The sequence below is a fragment of the Eupeodes corollae genome, chromosome 3 (genome assembly GCF_945859685.1).
Source record: "Eupeodes corollae chromosome 3, idEupCoro1.1, whole genome shotgun sequence".
In the NCBI taxonomy this organism is placed as follows: Eukaryota; Metazoa; Arthropoda; class Insecta; order Diptera; family Syrphidae; genus Eupeodes; species Eupeodes corollae.
The window spans coordinates 117815758-117834955 of NC_079149.1; the positions used below are offsets into that span (position 1 = coordinate 117815758).

Below are 19198 nucleotides of genomic sequence, written 5' to 3' on the forward strand. Positions count from 1 at the left end.
TAAAAACGAATGTGAAAAGCAGGGTGTACTGTCATCAGCGAAACAATGTATTGGGTTAGAAGTTTCAGACAAAAGATCATTTCATCATTTATAAGATAGAGAGTTGGCGACAAAACGGAGCCCTGGGCACACCAGCGTTTATATTGTAGACATCATATTTGAACCCGTCCAACACTAATTGAATTGAACGGTCCGAAAGGTAATTTCTAACCCAACAAAGAAGAGATTCATCAATACCAAAAGCACGCATTTTCGATAAAGAGAGTTTGATGCCAAACTCTATCAAATGCCTTTGGAATATCAAGTGCAATAATCTTACCGTTCGGTGAGATAAACTATGAGATCACCAGTTGACCTATTCAACGAAAGCCATACTGCCGGTGGTCATTAGATAAGAAGCTTCCGTTCTTCAAGATATTTCTTAAGTTGAAAATTGATCAGCGTTTCTATGACCTTAAAAAGAAGGGACGTTAGAGCTATTGGACGATAGTTGGAGGGAGAGGAGGATTAGCCTTTTTCAGGGATAGGCTGGATGAATGCAGTTTTTCATCCACTCGGAAAGAGACCAGTAGAATAGGACAGATGGAAAAGCTTACGCATTGGTTTTGCCAGCGTTGAAGAACACATCTTCAGAACATTAGCGGGGATACTATTCGGGCCAGCGGATTTGTTAATATAAACATCTTTTAGTACTCTAGCAACTTAACGAGTCCGAAAGAAGATTCGTCGCATGGAATAGTTTACGCTTTCAAGTGCTGGAGGATTCATGTCACTCATTGGCATTAATTAAAATGACTATTAAATATACAAAAGAAAGTATGTCAAAAAGAGTTAAAAATTAAGTACACCATGATTCCAAAAAAAAGTCTTAAAGGTGTTAAATCACAAGATCTTGATTTTAAAGCGTTGTTGAAGCATAATATTGTTCCAGTCTAAGAACGGCGCGCGTTGTTCTTACTTGTAAAATTTCGCAATAGCGGGCTTTTTAAAATGAAATCTTTTATTGAAAAACAAACATTCACAACAGACATTTTACTAATTACATTCGTTATTGTAACTCATTTTAACAAAATAAAACTATGGATTGAAATAGATCTGTTGCCTTTTTCACGTATCCATTTAACCAGGGCCTTTTTCACCAAAACACTTTTCACTTTGCAACTATGCAAAAAATAATATCGTGCAAAGTAAAAGTGCACGTGGTTTACAAAAATTTGCAAAATGAACAGATATTTCGATGAACTACATTGTAGAAGGTTTCTTTTCTTTTTTCGTGAATAGAAATTGATACGACTACGTGACATTGGGCTCCATTCCGTGTCAATGTAGTAAAGGATGGCTACGATGTCTATATGGCTAAAAAGAACCTCTACAAAATCAGACATTTTTGAAATTGAGATGAATCAACGCTTTAACCTTAAATGTATGTTCCTTGGTAAATTCGTCATTATTTTTAATTCCTTGTTAATTTATATTTACTTCCTCATTTGAAAAAACGGTTCATGTATTTTTTTATTACTTTTCGCCAACTTTTTATAACAAGCTTTTATTTCAAAATGAAAATTTCGTTTAGCATATAATTGAAAAGGTTTTCAAAAATCTAAATATAATTTGCAAAGTCCATTGTTTGGTGAAACAAAAAGAACAAATACATTGCAAAATAACAAAACTATCACTTCTCAGAAAAGACATCACACTTTGCAAATTTGAATTTAATGAAACGTATTTTATAAGGAGGACAACTTTTCATTTCAATAATTTCGTCTTTGCAAATCTGCGTTTGGTGAAATAATTTGCAAAACAGAAGTAGAAAGTTGCGAAATGAAAAGTGTTTAATGAAACTAGGCCAAGAAATGAGATAAAAACTATTTTTCGATAAGAAATTTCGAAAACTTTTTAAGAGCCCATCCACCGAAAATTGGGCTTTGTGGTAGACCTTGTGGTCTAGCACCAGATGTATTTTGAAAGGCTTAAGATCTAAATTCTTCTTCCAATATTTTCACGTAGTGGAGTTGCAGAGACCCAATTGGTGAAAACAACACTTAATCGATAATTCACACTTTCACAGTCATCTCATCACTAACACAGCTGCGATGATTGCCTCATGGCTGAAACACAAACACGCTTCAGCTTCGACTTAGCCTGACGTTTACAGTTCAGCCATAGGAATCCAATGCTTGCTATCACAATGAAGGTTCGACCTCACGTTTCATTTGATAATCGTAAGGAAAAGAACGTAATATGTCTCCAAACGGAAGCTCTAGTTTAAATTCGTTGAACATTTGCTTTGTCTGGCAGCTCAACAGCTGTAAAAAAGTCAAAAAATAAATTACATTTGCTTTTAGAGCGATTCCTATTGGTTATTATAAGCTGTGTAAACTACTTCCGCGAAATTTAATTGTTTAGGTTTCAAAACTCATATTTTTTTATTTTGAGAAAAAATATCAACTGCAAATGACAGAAGTGGCATTTTATAAATTTCACTTCTGTCATTAGTCTAACGTAACGCAGACGAAGCCGAAGCGTGTTTGTGTTTCAGCCATTAGTTTTACACGTAAGCGTGTTGTTGGTTGGTTGGTTTATTATCGAGCAAAGTAAAATTAGTATGAAATTAAGTCACAATAGCCCTTATATTATAGGTCAACTAAACTGGCCAAAAATGGAAACATTACGCTTTGAACCTCCTTAACAGAGCACGCATTTTGATAATAAAATTCAAAACATTGTTCGTTTGTTATACAATTGAAGATGTTCAAAAATGAGACACAGAAAAACACTAAACGTACCTAAGTGAGCTGTCAAAACCATAGTGTTGCCAAAAAGAAAATATCCAAAATATCACCCATTGCATTCAGAAAATGCAATTTTATTATTTAGCCTGAATTATTATTAAGTCTGAATGAAATTCGATTAACAAAAACCAACGAACTGTAGTCAGAAACAAAAATTAAGAACAAAATGTTTAAAATAGTTGCATCAATTTCATTTATAAATATAAATTAATCACCCAATAAAATATTTTAAATTCATAAAAGTAAAAAATTAACAAATTTCGGGGACATTAAAATAGATATACACATACTTAAAAAAAATAAATTTAATGCAAAGCTATTCTGGATTTAAAAATTATTTTAATATCTGGTAGCATGGCCCGTAGCTTTAATTACTGTGTGACATCCGTTGGACATTGAGTCAAATAATCGGAGGCATCTGTCAATTGAACTATTATACCACGCATGTTGAACCATCCTCCACAGTTTGGTTTAATTTGTTGTTAAATATTTCCAATCGCTCATTTTAAAACTCGCCTAAAATGTTCTATGGGATTAAATAAGTCTGGCAGTTGGGATGGACACTCCAATACGCTGATTTTTTGGCCCTTAAAATACTTTTGAGCAGATTTGGATGTGTGGCTTAGGTTCGTTGTCCTGCTGTAGAACAACTTTTAGAGGCATGCTTTATGATATTCATCTTCATATTTTGATCCATTTTACTCTCTTAATCCAATGTATTGGTTCAACGCTATAACCAAGAAAATTAACCCCAAAGTATGATACTGCCTCCACCATTCTTGACCGTTTTCTGGTTGTATTTGGGATCTAGTTCTTTCAATTTAAGCATTCTAACGGTTTGTCTGCCGTCACTTCCAAACAAATTTATCCTTGTTTCGTCCATCCACAAAACATTTCTCCACTTTTTTCCTCCTTCTGGCCTACTCTAATCAAAATGATCGTGATGGGAGAATTTAAACCTTATATTTTGTTTTCCTTAGAAAGGGCACCATTCTTACGATCCTTTTGAGGAAGTTTGCTTCAACAAGTCTTCTACGAACAGTTCTGGAAGTTATTGGAAGCTGTAGTTCGTTTTTTATTTCCTTTGAAGACTTGTAGGATCTTTTTTCTTGAGGTGCAAATGATCGTTCAGTGTTCTCTTTTGGTTGTTTTGCTTGATTTTCCCAGCTGTTTTTTTAGCTCTCAGTGGTCAAATTGCTTTTGAAATCAACTTGAGAGATCTACTTATTATTCTAGCTATTTCCCTGAAAGATTTTCCCTCACTTCGTAGAACTAAAATTACAGCTTTCTCTTCTATGGAACAATGCTTCCCGCGACCCTATTTAATAAGAATTAATTGTAATATTAATAATATAATTTAAATTTACTTCCTAAAGTGAACTTATTGTTTAAAAAAAGTAAAGAAAAAATATTAAGAACTAATATTTTCGATTCTAATTAAATAGGTATTAAGGTTTCTGTTCTATTCTAAGGTGTTTCTATTGTAATGTCCACCAAAAACACAGTCTTACCTAAGGAACGGTTCATCTCCAAACAATCAACAAGCAAAAAAAAAACCATGTTATTTTGCACAACAGAGTCTTTTTTTTTTGATAACGGTTAAAACTACTTCTAATGTAGGTATGTTGTTGTTTTAATTCGGTTTGATTTTTAGCAACTGTCTCTGTGCCTATTTTAATGTCCATATCTGTATGTGCATAGCTTTGACATCTCTCTTATATGCTTTGCGTTATGAGGTTCGAAACAGAGCTTTAAAAGCAAATACCTAGGCATATATTTGACAAAAAATATTTCACAAAATTTGGGTCCTATAGTTTAGCATTTATATAGTCTTCCGAACTTAACTACCTCGAAATGCACCAAATTGTTTAAAGCAAATTGTAGGTACACTGTTCTTGCTTAAAGTTTAATATGTTTTTAAATTTAAAATGTCTGGACTTTGGCTGGGTAAAAGTAAAACGAAGGTATCCATCTATTTAGTATAGACATCAATATATGGATCCCTTACTCCCTATACACAAGCCACTCAATAGATATATATATATGCGTTCAATTTACATCCCTACCATATATCTGTACGTAAGTCAAGAACAACACGATTTTCATATAAATACATATATGTATATGTAGTTGGCAAGGGTAGTAGGTAGGGTACATATACGTTTCCATAAACATTCAACCACTTCCCTATCGCCAAAATAAAAAAAAAGACAGTCGATTTCCATTGCAAGACAATAAATATTTTCATTGCATCACAACCTCTTGAGCGATCGAGTGTATACCCTGCCCTACACCCCCCACTCCGCCAAAAGTATACCTACAGATACCCACCTACTCAATTTATCAACATTTAAACCTACAACCATACTCGAATATTCGCATCACCTCGAAGCTCGAAATCGCCGTAAAACCTTTGATCACCCTTCAAAAACTATACACCTTACACATTCTCTCTCTTCTGACTTTTATATAGGCAGAGCAGAGGCAGCTCAGCTCAGCGCCAACGAACTTCTCGCACTCCCGCCCCAAACAAAAGTAGGTAGGTATATGGACGGTCGTCATAGTCGTCGTTGCCGTCGTCGTCAGTTTGGTATCCATCCGTTCGGGTATACGTTCCCGTTTATGGCCAAAAAAAGAGCATTCAAGCAAACAGTGCCAACGTCAACCATTTTGTTTGGGAGAGATTTTCGAATCTTTCAAAGTGTACTTGTTCTCAATTCGCACTTCAAAAAGAAACAGGATTTTTTCCAATCTTCGAAAAGGGAACCGCAACCAGTTCCCATGTCCTCCCGTCTATCGTGTACCGTATGCCGTGTCCCATCACACAAAATGCACAATCCCGAACAAAAGAAGGGGTAACTCTCAAACTCTGCCATCACACCACCACCGCACCGAAATACCATGTCTTTCCGTCCTCTTCGACCGACCGCGACGTACACATCGTCATCGTTGTCTAACTACATCAAATTCCTCCGCCCAATCAGACATACCTTGCACAGGGGATTTCTGACGCATGCGGACTTCCCTCACCCGATTGGCTACGAAACAGATACGCCAATGTCAAGGGAAACGAAAGGGACAACTATATAGGTAAGGAAGACCTGTGACTATCAGAAGAAGAACCGGTTCGGTTCGATATCAATGGGTGGCATTCGACTATGTCTTGCTCCTTCTGTCACAAGGGAATGCTCATGAATACATAAAATCGAAAATGACAGCCAGACCACTCACACTGGTGCACCTATCATATGGCATTTACACCGTTGGAAAGGGGTGGCCTCTGCTATAGAAAATCAACGGGCCGTCAAAAGTTGGTGTGGCCGTAGCACCTTTTTGCTTGTATACCGGTTTAGTCGTTCGAGAAACGCTGTTGTCGTATGTTGCTCTTCGAGCTGCTGCTGGATAGTTGCACAAAAATTCAATTTGATGTGACAGTTCGGATCGTTCACATTTTTTTTCTTTCAAATATCTAAATATTATCATTTCGGTCGGCCGTGCATAAATAATTAATAATAATAATCAAGGGGTCAAATTCCTCTGAAAAAAAAAGTTTTAAACTGGCGAAAAATTCCAGGTGACATAATTTTAAACCATTTTTGTTTCCAATTCGGTCGACCCTTTGACGTATCTGTGAGAGTGCCTTAGGAATACATATATACACAAAATCATACATGTATAAATACCAATGCAAATAAGGATACAACCATATACACCTATTTATTTATATTTTTTAAATCATAAATAAGTGAGAATTAATTTAAACCGATCGATTTATTTTTTCGCGTGGGAATTCAGGATTACATTTTGTGTGAGAGAAGAGGAAGAAGAAAAACCTGTGCCGTATTTAAGATTACACTTAAAAAAAAAAAAACCTACAAGAAGTGTTCCGTGAAAACGTTAAAAATTTACGCAAACAAAAAAAAGAGCTACCAAAGAATATAAATTCATTAGTTTTGGTAACACTGCAAAAATAAACATAATATATGGTAATGGCAGAGATTGGTGGCCATTTGGCTCACCAGCTACCCTTGCATAATCATCAAAGTGGATTACAACCATCGCTGGTGATGAACCATCACCTGGATTTGGATTGTCATGGTCATGAAGTTTTAACAAGTGAGTTTTTTAATTGTACTTATTCCTAAACTATACCAAATGATAAACTCCATTTGATACACAAAAATCAATGAATCGAACATACCTTAAAACAATTGACGTTTAATAACACGAACTACCTACCTACGAGCCTATAATTTGACAGCCACCGTCGGAACATCATTGTTTTGAGAACCGGGCCTATAGGTAGGCAAATATGGAAACATAAAGTATTTTATTAGAAAGCAACAGCTGTTGTGTTTTGGGGAGTTGTCAATTAGCTTAAATAAGTTATTTGTAAATAAGTTAATTGTAATTTAATAGTAGTTGGTAGGTTCGTTTGTTTTCTTGTTTTTCATCCTTCCTCAAATATTATATTTCCAGTAGGTTAATAAAAGAAGTAGAATCTGTTTGATTTCAATATTTTTAAATACCTGCTTCTATTACGTCAAATGACACCTTTCAAAGAAAAAGTGTGTTCAAAAGAATGTTTATTACCTACATAATGTTTAAATTCCTCTCAAGTTTTAAAACTGGCAGTATACAGTTCAAGGTAAAGTAACTTTGCTATGTGTTTTTGCGACGGTATTACAATATTTTCATTTAATTTTTCCAGTAAGAGAATATAGCAAGTCTTGTGTATTTTGTGTGCAATTTTAAAGCTGACTTCTAACGAAACTCAAACAATCATCACCGCATGCATTTTAAATGGACAGTGTCAGTTTGTATTAGGTTCGGGATATCTAATCACTGCAATGATTATAACATTCAGATTCGTTGTGAAGCTTTTTTTCACTACCAACCTATATTGTATCTAAATAATTACCTTTATATTAAACAATTTTAAAATTTACACATTACCGAAGTAAGTTGACCAAAGTATGTAGATTTATGTTCCGATATTATTAAGTCTCATCCACCACAACTAACTCAGTGCTATACAACTCCTTACTCAATTCGCTGACGGTTTAAATTATGTATGTCCAGTCCAGAGCTTTTATATATATCTTTCCAAAAAGCAGTTTTATTTGTTAATACATATATAAAGAAACCTGGTAATAACGGTTCTATAAGTCAACAGGGAATCAAATTCTTCGGCCTTAGGTAAAAAGGTCTTAAGAGAAAAATTGCAATTTTTAGGTTATTTATTTAGTGTTTTTTTTCTTTTTCGTATAATACTAACAACTTAAATTTAGACCAACTGCTAAATATCGTTTTAATTTAGTCTTTAGGCAATAAGACAGAAAAAACAACATTAACGTCTTAAGATCTTTGAGTTTGTTTGACCAATTTCTGACTGAAGTCCTTTTTGCCTAACGCCAAAGAATTAATGCTGAATAATAATTAATGCTGAATAAACCATCTCTACTTTTTTTTTAAATGTGTCTTATTGACAAAAAGTTTTCAGTTAAAACTTAATTTGAATAAAGTCTCATAATGTATGTATGTAAAATAATCCCGCCTTAAACTTAAATCTTGGTTAAATGTCAGGTGATCTGGATAAATGGGATCAATTTATATAATCAGGTTCAATAAGTGTATGTTGACGTAAATACGGATGCGTACTTTAAGATGCATTTTTGTTCGAGATGAAAACTTAAACGTTTAAACCTATAAAATAAATTTTTTCCTACGTCAAACATCTACAAAAGTTATTACTTATTTATAATCTTAGAAATCGCCGAAAAATAAAAGGTTTATAAAAATAAATATTTAAGAAGCTTTAAAAAACTAAAAATAAAAGCGAACGCAAAATTGATTTTAAGAAACTAAAGAACAGAACCCTGCAGGTGTTAATAATTGTTCCCCTAGGTATGCTTTATTTTAATACTCTAAGTGTATGTCAAAATCAAAATTTCAAAATTGTATTATAATTCAAAAATGTATTCCTGTAAAAATATTTGTAGCGCTTATTGTTAAATTCAATGTCTACGATCTTGACAAATTGAACTGAACATATGAATAGTTCAAATATTCGATTAGTTTTAGAAGAAATTATCCTTTTAAAACAAATGACATAAAAACTAAACTTTACAAGATGTTTAAGTAAAGTTCAGAGAGAATTTACACTTGGTTTCCAAAAATTCTCTTTAAAAGGATTTTTAAGGGTTTTTCGAAATCGCACACAAAAATCGAGATTTTATTAGACGATTTTATAATTGAATAAATAATCGATAGTGACTAAATATCGGATCAATTAAAAAACAAAATTTTCAAGGAAGGTGATTATTCTGAACTTCAATCCCAGTGTTAGTAAAAAAAGAAATTAAAATAAAAAATAATGCATCTGGTAATACTGGTTTTCGTAAGCTTCTGAGAACTTAATTTTTAAACTGATCTATATCCATTAAAACTGATTCCTTGTTAGATCCAAATTGCATTATTTTTCCCAAAAATGCAAGTTTTTTTAAATTCTACCTTGGAAAATATGAAGTTTTAAATTCAATACTTAAAAATAGTTAGCTCCAAATGTACATATATTGATCGAAACGTAAACTTAATCAAAATTAGTTGATATTTTTTAAATAATGATTTTCACTTTGTGTTCAAAATTACTTAAGAAAAATATTCAATACTTTATATTCAAAAAATGAGAATGATTTTGTTTCGAGAGAAAAAAAATGAGGGATTCGAAATGCTTTGTTTTTTAAAAAACGTACACAACAAAAACAACTCTTTCAGAATGATAGTTTTTGTTCTTGAAAATTGTCTTAAATGTTTACTTTTTTAAAGTAATCACTTTGAAGAAATGTTTTTGTAAAAAAGATAACGTTTAAACCACGAAATTGTCTTGACTTTACCCCCTAACTTAATGTTTACAAGTTAGGTTCGAGACTAAGACATACATAATATAGTATACCTTCTTCCAAATGTCATCAATTTTGTCAAAATTCTTTTAAATTGAATGTTTGTCATTTGACTTGTTAAAAAACAAATTCTTGAAGGATGTGATTTTTGTAAAATTTGTAACGCATTACGTAGATTTATCAGGAAAATAATAAAGATCGATTTAATAGTATTAATTTGTGACTGTATTTGTTGGTATTGATCATTACTGAAAATATTTTTTGAATCTCTTTAAATATTCAAATTTCAAAAATATGATGAAATATAAATTTGAAAAGCGATCAACTTTCACCAGTTACCAGAAGCAATAAAATAAAAATCACGATCTCTTTAAGAGTACAACCTTTTTGCAAATATATAAACTATGACAAAAGCTCAAAAAACAAGCTTATATGATAGTAATTTGTCTTAATAGATGTTTACTTTAAAAAAAAAACATATAGTGTAGATACAAGTTTCTTAGCGCATGCGCAACAACATATAAGACAAAGCTAAAGCACCTACCACACTTAGCAATAGCAATAGCAATACATCATCGTATTCATCATCATAATTATCATCACACATAACATCACATCATGATGCACATCAATTGCCGCGTATTGAATGTTTGTTATAGTAGCCAGCAGCGAGCCTTCCTCGTGTGAACACTATCACTTATCTTGACAGATGACAGTTGGCTATTATACAGTGCGGTTGTGTAAAAATATAAACTGGACTTAGACTTATTTAGAAACATCATAATATAGTTATTAATAATCTTTAGCATTACCAGTGCTAAAGTTATTACTGTTCTATAAAGTGATTTACAATAAATCATAACTGAAAGAGTTTCAATTACTGTATTAAGTTTCAACTAACTTTTATTTAAAATTAATACTCAATAATTTTGTTATTGAAATTCTGGATAGTCAAAGTGTAAAACTATTGAATGGTAAGACTTTGTTTTGAATTTGAATTGAGTTTTTTTCTGTAAACTTGGTCTTTTAATTTAACTTTATTTTCGTGAAATATTTTGAACAATTTTACATACTTTTGCATTTTTGGTACTTTCAAAACCCATAGAAGAAAAACTTTTGAAAATTTTATATTTTCAAAAGAAGCTTGCATTTATTTTAATTCATTGCGGTTCCTTCTTCTACGATCTGATGAACTTGTTTTTTTTTTTTTATTTTAAAAATACATAGAAAACTGTACTACGCATGTAATTTCTTAATACAATATTAATTTCGATCAAACCTTTGATTAATATTTTTCCCGTATTTTTTAAAAATAGAAGTATTAACAATTATCATAGTACATATAAAATTGTCTCCTAATAAATTTACGTCGGGCTAGTAGCAAAATGGATTCATACAATCTTTGGGTAATTGAGTCGAATATTTTAAGAAGAGACACTGGTGAACATTGGTCTTAAAGTTCAGAATATCAAAATGGGAGGGAAAAATAAAGTTGGCCAAAGCATTCCACATTCTCGATGTGCGGTTTTAAATAGATATTTGTATTCTTTTTAAAACCTCAGTGTAACTCTTTGCACATTCCGAAAACTAATATATTCTTAATTTAGTGCTATCAAAAAATATATCAACGAAATCGACTAATTAGAATATTAGTCGATTTCCTTGATATATGAAAATGTCTAAAAGAATTGTGAAAATTGTTTCTTTCTCTTCAAAAACAATCAAAAACAAAAAAAAAGTGACACTCTGGCGTATACTTGTTTTTTTTTTGTCAAATCGAATTTTAATATAATTTCCTATTTCTTTGTTAGTTTTTGAGGTGCCATTATTAACTTCCGATAGAAAGTTATTGTAATGGATCCGATTTGTCAAATTGAAAATTTTGACATTTCTCGATTTTTCAAGGTCCCTAGAGTCGAAATAAAAGATTTTTAGAAAAATGTCTGTGAGTGACGTTCTTTTCGTTGTCCATAGCCCAAAAACCAGAAGAGATATCGACTTCAAATAAATTTGTCATGCAGATAATTGTGCAGAGAGGGCTCTCAAGAAAACTGCGTGGGTGTTTTTTTTTACCACAGCAGTTTAAAAAAATTTTTGGTAAACTATAAATATCTCACGAACCAAAGACCCTAGAGAATTTAATTTAATTTTATATTACATATTGTAACGTGATACTGAACCAGTATATTTAAAAAAAATGCAATTAACGGTTTTTTTATAACTCTAAAAACTTCAAACAAAACTTTGTCACATCGAAAATTTTACGAATAAAAAATGATGTTATCTCCAAAACAATTTAGTTCAACGCATTTTTTGGATAAAAATCAAATTGACAGTTTTTTTGTATAAAAAATGAAAACCCAAAAAATACATTACTCAAAGTTGGTAAAAATTGAATTTCGACTCAAATATCTTTTCAAAAATTTAATATAATGGCATTAATTTAATTCTATCTTATAAGAAATATTGTTTTCAAGATTCGGTACAATTTTGAGAAAAATCAAATTTTTACAAAAAATAAAAACTTAAAAGAAAGTTTAACAAAAGTTGGTAAACATTTTTCAAAAATTTGAGATTATTGCCTCCAATGGCCTAATCGAATAAATCGAAAGATTTAAAGTTTTTTTTACAAAATATAAAAACCTTGACAAAAAAAATAAATAAAAGTTGGTAAAAATGATTTTCGACTCAAATATCTCTTCAAAACTTTGAGATATTTGCTTTAAACTACTTTTATCTTTTGAAAAATATTGTTGTCAACATTTAGTAAAATTTTGAGAAAAATCTAATTGACAGTTTTTTTTACAAAAAAAAAAACTTAAAAGAAAATTAACCAAAAGTTGGTAAAAATTGTCTTCAAACTTTTATATTTCACAGAAAATATTGTTTTCGATATGCAGTAGTTTTTTTTATAAAAATCCAACAGTCCTTTTTTTCATAAAAAAATAAATTCTACGCATTTTTTGGTAAAAATCAAATTTCGGTTCTTGATATCACTTAAATTAATTTTATTGATCCAATTTGTAAAAATTTAAGAAATTCTACTAAAATTGGTAAAAATTTGTTTTCGACTAAAAATCTATTTAAAAAACCTAGATTTTCAAACTGAACTATTTCTTTATATATAATTTCTTTAAGAATAATTCAACTGACAACTTTTTTAACCCAACACGAAAACCTCCAATTTTTTTAGCAAGACAAATCGACAGACGGGATGGGTATTTATTAGGGTGGGTCGCATCCCAGCCTCTCTTTTAATGAATGAAATACAAAGCATTTGGTTGTACCAAAAATAATTAACAATAATTTACACAAAAAGTAACCATATTGATTTTTTAAGAGAATTTTTATATAGGTAGCCATTGGTTTTTAAAATTTGTTCAACTTTCAAACATCCGTCGGTATTTTCGTCTTGTTGGTCTTTGTATTTTAAATGAGTAAAAAATAACCTTACATTCTAGATGAATTATTTTTCTTGAAAGCATATACGAATAAATCGTGTCTTTAATTTAAATTCATGTAAAACAATTGTATTCAATCAAGGAATCAAATTTTTAATTTTAATTTTAATAATTCAATTATATTCATTTTTTTATCACATTATTTCTATGAAATAATAAAACATTGAATTTAAAATATTCTGAAATATGTTCACTTTTTCTTCTTAAATTAATTTCTAGTTAAAATAATTTCTATAAACTATGAAAAATGAGTTCAACTTAACCAATAACGAAGTAAGAACACGTTTACACATTTATTCATACAACAATGCATTAAAAAAACTTCTAAAGAATTGATTTATTATATGACGTGAAAATGTATGAATCATTATTCTTGATGCAATGTATAAATAATATTAAATCACTGAAGTATTCGAAGTTTTATTTAACATGGCAAAGTTATAAAATAGCCAAAAAAAACCATAATATTAACATATTTCAAGTGGAATAAAATAAGAATCCACAAAAGAAACCGCAAGTTAACATTCAAACGCTAAAACTTCTGACGTCGGTCATTTGTCGCGTCGTCGTTGTCGCAAAATGCTCTCTAGACCAAAACGACTCAGATGGTTTTTATTTATTTAATTTGTGTTTTTTTTTCTTTTTGTTATTTGAAATGATATAAAGTCAACAATATAAAACATGAGCAAGTAATTTATTATATGTCATAACTTTTACGATTTACTATCATATCAAATCATTTTTTAATGTCAAATATGTATTTTTGCACAGGTGCAATGACTTTTGTGCACACACAACATCACACCACAAAAATTTTAGATTTTAAGATATAAGTTCACTAATTAAATATTTAAAGTGTACAACAGTTAAAGTGTCAAGTTTAATGAAGTTAATATAAGTTCAAGGACAATCAAGTGCAATAATCTAGTTTATTGTCATTTAATTAGAATTTCGCTTTCCACACAAATGTGCATAGATATGATGGCGGGTGTTGAGTTAGTGAGTCAAATGGTATTTTATGATTTAGTTTCACTTCAGTTATTTCTTGAATTTAAAACGACCGACGACGTGACGGCGAACATTGAGACAATGACATAATGTTTTATAATTTTGGACTTTGAAGTCTTGTAACGATGTAAGTTTTAGTTTACGATTCAACAATTATAAACTTAGATGAATCATGTGATACCTGTTTCCTCACTTCTCTCAAAAGTAACAAAAATGGTTAAACTATTGTGAGTTTTTTTATTTACTGTACCCACATAAATTTTGTTCTATTTTGTAAAATTAGAACCTTGTTAATTGTAAAGTGTGTTTTTAATAGCTATATAAATTTGAAATGAAATAATGAAAAACAATAATAATTTAAATAGGATTTCTGGCACATAACCGCCAAGACTGGTTTAAACGTAGATTGATCTGTTTTTCCAATCGTCGATTACATTTTCAACAATTACACAATTTGTAGTCTTATATCGATAGTAACGCTGCCAATGTTGTCCTTGAAGTTGTCAATCGTTTCGGGCTTATCGGCATACACTATAAAAACTTCACATATTCCTACTGCGTTTAATAGCACGATCTTGGAGGCCAATTAGGTTACTAAATGTCTCCTTCAATAAATCAGTTGTGACACGAGCTGTGTGACATGTTTTGCCCCGCCGCGTGCCGTCTTGTTTAAACCACAGCTTCTGCAAATTAGAGTTGTTCAATTGATAAACCAAAGTCAGGAATCACAGGTTAAAGTAACGTTCTGGTTAGCATTGTTTTAAGGAAATACGGAGCAATTATTCCACTAACTAAAAGTAAGTTTCATCGCTACTAAATTCGAAATTTAATGCATTATTCAAGCGTCAGTCTATTTATTTCAAAATGATATACAAAAATTAAAAAATAAATCATTTAACAGCTGAAGAAATGATCGCTATTTCAATTGGTGTTGCCATCTCTAAGTTCTAGATTAAATTAGAATAAGATTAGATTGGTTTTTATTTTGATGACGTTCATTAAAAGTTTTTTTTTTATAAAGTTTTCAAACAAAAAACTAAAAGCATGGATTTACTACCGTCTGCCTAGTTGACAAATCATACAAAAGATAACATAGCTAAATAATATATTAAAAAAAAACTTTCATAATTCTACTTCTATAGCGAAGAACAAGCCTGCAGAATTGATATAATTTTTTAACTTCCATGTTTTTAAGCAAGAGTATAACTTGATTTTGCGTCAATATTTCGCTACCAAAATTATTCCTTCCTTATCTCTTTAAAAACTGGACACCTTTAAACAAAGTGTAAAACATCTTCTCTTTCCTTTAAATTGTACAATGAGCATGTAATTGGTAAGTCATCTCTATGAGGTATAAAATTCAGCTGCATAACTTCACCTCTCAATTTAACCATTATTTAAATTTCAACAGTGCTATTATGTGCCTAAAATAATTCCTCTCTTCCAAGTTGTGATTTAGTTGACATTAGAGCTGCCTGCATATAGATCCTGTGGCGTCATTCAAGTATTTCTCTCGTTGTTTTATGTCCACTTCGGAAATGAGCTGGTATAAATCATCGTGATTATTGCACATTACTTGACGCGTTGCTATCTTCGGAAGCCTGTTATTGCTCATCTTCATAACTCTTAAGATGTAATCGACTTGCATTTTTAGGGTTTGTGCCACGTAAAACAAGACAGACTCAGATATCGCTTCAAATATCTTGAACTTGCTGCTATGTGCTATACTTTTGTTAGAAAAACATCTTTTCCAAGTTGCACTAATTGCACCTTTAGCCTTAACTAGTTTATCTCTTAGATGAATTTCCATGCTCAAATTTTTCGCCAAGTGGAATCCAAGGAATTTGAATTCCGTGACAACTTCAATGACCTCTCCATTATAGAACCATTTTTCTTTCGCTTCATTGCGGCCTCCTCCTCGTTTAAAAATCAAGATTTTGGACTTATTAAGATTAGCCATGAAACCCCAAAGCTGACAATATTGATACGGGTTTATCATTAACTGCAATGATTCAGGTGATGCTGCCAAAAGAACAATGTCGTCCGCAAACAGCAATGCCTTTATTATTTGCCCGGCAAAGTCTGTGCCACCTAGTAAGAAGTCTGTCAGATCTTCAATAAACAAGGAGAACAGAATCGGACTTAACGTACAGCCTTGTCTGACTCCCGATTATGTTTTAAACCCTCTCGACAACTCAGGAATGTTTCTGCGATACTTTTAACAGCTTGTTGTCTTCTATTAATTTATTGAAACGTTTTTGCAAAACTAGAGTGAATATTTTATATGAAGCATTTAGAAAGGATACTCCATTATATTAAGACACGTCGGTCAAGCTCCCTTTCTTATGAATCTGGAAAATGATTGTCTCCTTGAATGCTAGTGGTATGCTCTGCTGTACCATACTTATAAAATTCTGCTGGTATGCCATTCGATCCGTTTGCTTTCTCATCTTTAAGTTGCATTACAGCTGAAATCACTTCTTGGCGTCTTATTGCAGCATCAAAAGTTTCATTTTTAAGTTCTACAGCTATGAAAAAAAGTTAGAACCGTGTTACTTATACAAGTAACAACTTTTAAACATTAACAATTCAAAAAGATCTTATCGCCTCCATAAGATACAAATTTAATAGATAAGTGCCTAAAATACTAAAAAAGTTTTTACTTCATAGTATAATTGTAGTGTAAAAAAGTAATTTTCCAGTAAAATTAACGAACACGCCTATTTTGAAATTTATTTGACATATCAGTGAAAACTTTCTGCCAGTAAAAGTTAAAAAATTATCTGAATTCAAACAATTTTTAATTTCTATTCAGCCATTTATTTTTTTTATAGAAAGAGACTTCAATAACAAAAATTGACATCTATTGTTTAATTGAAACTGACAGATGTCAAACGCACTACGTACCTTTCTAGAATTAAACGGTTTTTGAACGAAATAAAGTGTTTTTTTGACCTAAATGCTGACAGCGAAACACTTAACCATGACAAGAAAAGTCTTGGCAAAGTTATCCTGACCTTAAAAATGGATCAGAGAATTTTGACGAATATAGAAATTACACTATTATTTCTTATAAAATTGACATTAAAAAATTGTTGATGGCGCTAGAGGTGGCGACTGTCACTATCCAAATGTCAATAGAAAAATATTATCCTCCGCAAAACAAAACACACCTTAACATTATTATTTTATTTTTTCAAGACAGGTAGTAAGACGCTTTATCGGATGCTGCCAATATCTTAGCTCGATCTTCCAACACTCTGATTTTGTTTCTGACTTTTGTGTTAGGTATAGTTTTTCTTGTTTTACCTGATGGTCCGCCTGCACTAATGCACAGCAGGGATATTCATTCATGAAAATATCCCTATGCAACGATATCCGTCAATATTATAGGAAGTGCATTTTAACCGTGTCCAAATTCTTAGCCTGCAATCAATATAGGTTTATGAACACATAACTTATAGAAACCGTCTGGACGCCCGCCGCGCCAGTCGAGCACACTTTTATCCACACAAAAGGATTTTGTTTGTGTTGATTTTTTATTTTCTTTCCTTTTTTTGTTTATAAAACGAGACTCGGATCAGATAATTAGACAGACAAGTGGCGACATCCGGAAATCGACATTGAATGTCAAACTAAATATGTCATTAAATGCTCGACGACAAGGTATTTATACCTCTCTCTCTACCGTGCAATGCATATAGTCAAGTCCGTCACATGTCTACTCTACCTGTGCTCTGTAATGTTGTGGTAATAAATTAAAGGCTGGTGAAGCTAATCGTTAAAGGACTGACTACATATCACATATAATATAATGTATATATAGGTTTATGTCTATCTTTAACTTTATAGAAAGTAGGATGGTCTGAGGTAAGATTATTTTGGTTAGATGTTGTAACCATAATGATTTACGACCGATGACAGTGATTTAGAAGAAAAATAAAAACAATTGGAAAACAATATGGATTTGTCTGTCTGGTTTTGAAAAATTCTACAAGATTTATTGAAAAGAATTAAGCACTGTGTAATAGACACGAGCGATGTCGATGATTGTGTCTGGATTGAATAGTTTTCAAAAAAAAAAAGGGTAAGATTTTTAGAGTCCAACAATGTTGTTCATTAGTTGGTTACTGATAGGTATTTATTATGGCTGTAAAACTATAATAAAATCGTTCAAAACCTTTAATATTTGAAAGCTCTCATTTTAACCAAAAAAAAAAACAGTTCAAAAGTGCAAATAATCAAAAACGTCATTGATTTCGTACTAAATTTCAAGCCCTAACAACACTTTGGCATTCGTGTATGCGTCAAAAAGTTACTTTAAAGTTTCAAAATGAATTATTTGTCAAGAAGGTGATTGACAAGTCACAATATCGCAGTACAAATGTCAAATTAATTCAAGAAGAACACAAATTTAATCTTGAGAGTAAGATAGTAAGTTGTTTGCTATTATGTGCGGCAAACAAAACTACTCGATAATAAAATGTCAAAATATTCAAAATCTCCACTTTGATAAAATTTTGCATTCGTAGTTCTCTTAAACAAAAAATACTGCAAAAACCACTTCTTATAAATCGGAATTAGAACAAAGCTCGTTATAAAATAAAAAATGTCTTCTAAGTTCATAAAAGTAAAGTAATGGCGCATGAATTTGACACTTTATTAAAACTTTCTTTTTTATCTTCACTCTGAAAAATAATTAAGAGAGAAAGAAGTTATGCACTGACAGACGTGCAGGTAAGGCCGTTACATTATATTTATGCCAATGTTTTAAGAAAAATTTAAAAAATGGCAAAGTCTTACAACATGTGTAAAATAAGAGACCGCAGTTTAAAATCACTTCATATAGGTATAAAGATAACACATTAAATATTAAGGTAATTTACATAGCACTTTGATTGCTATATTTAAAAAAAAAATTAAAAAAAACGTCAAAATGTTCACTTTGATGAAATTGACATTTGTTTCATAATTTTCTTAAAGGAAAATACTAGTTTTTTGAAGAGATATTTTTTATACAAATTATTTTTCGACT

General features: G+C 31.2%; 1 protein-coding gene across 2 annotated transcripts in view; it reads left to right on the plus strand.

Moving 5' to 3' along the window:
- Positions 1–6133: 6133 nt before the first annotated feature.
- The window catches only part of LOC129951544 (insulin gene enhancer protein isl-1), a 61329-nt gene continuing 48264 nt past the window's right edge, over positions 6134–19198 (plus strand). For both annotated transcript variants that reach the window (XM_056063753.1, XM_056063752.1), the window contains exon 1: positions 6134–6908. In XM_056063753.1, coding sequence (XP_055919728.1) covers positions 6776–6908 — 133 coding nt within the window. In that variant the 5' untranslated portion in view covers positions 6134–6775. The remainder of the gene's footprint in view (positions 6909–19198) is intronic.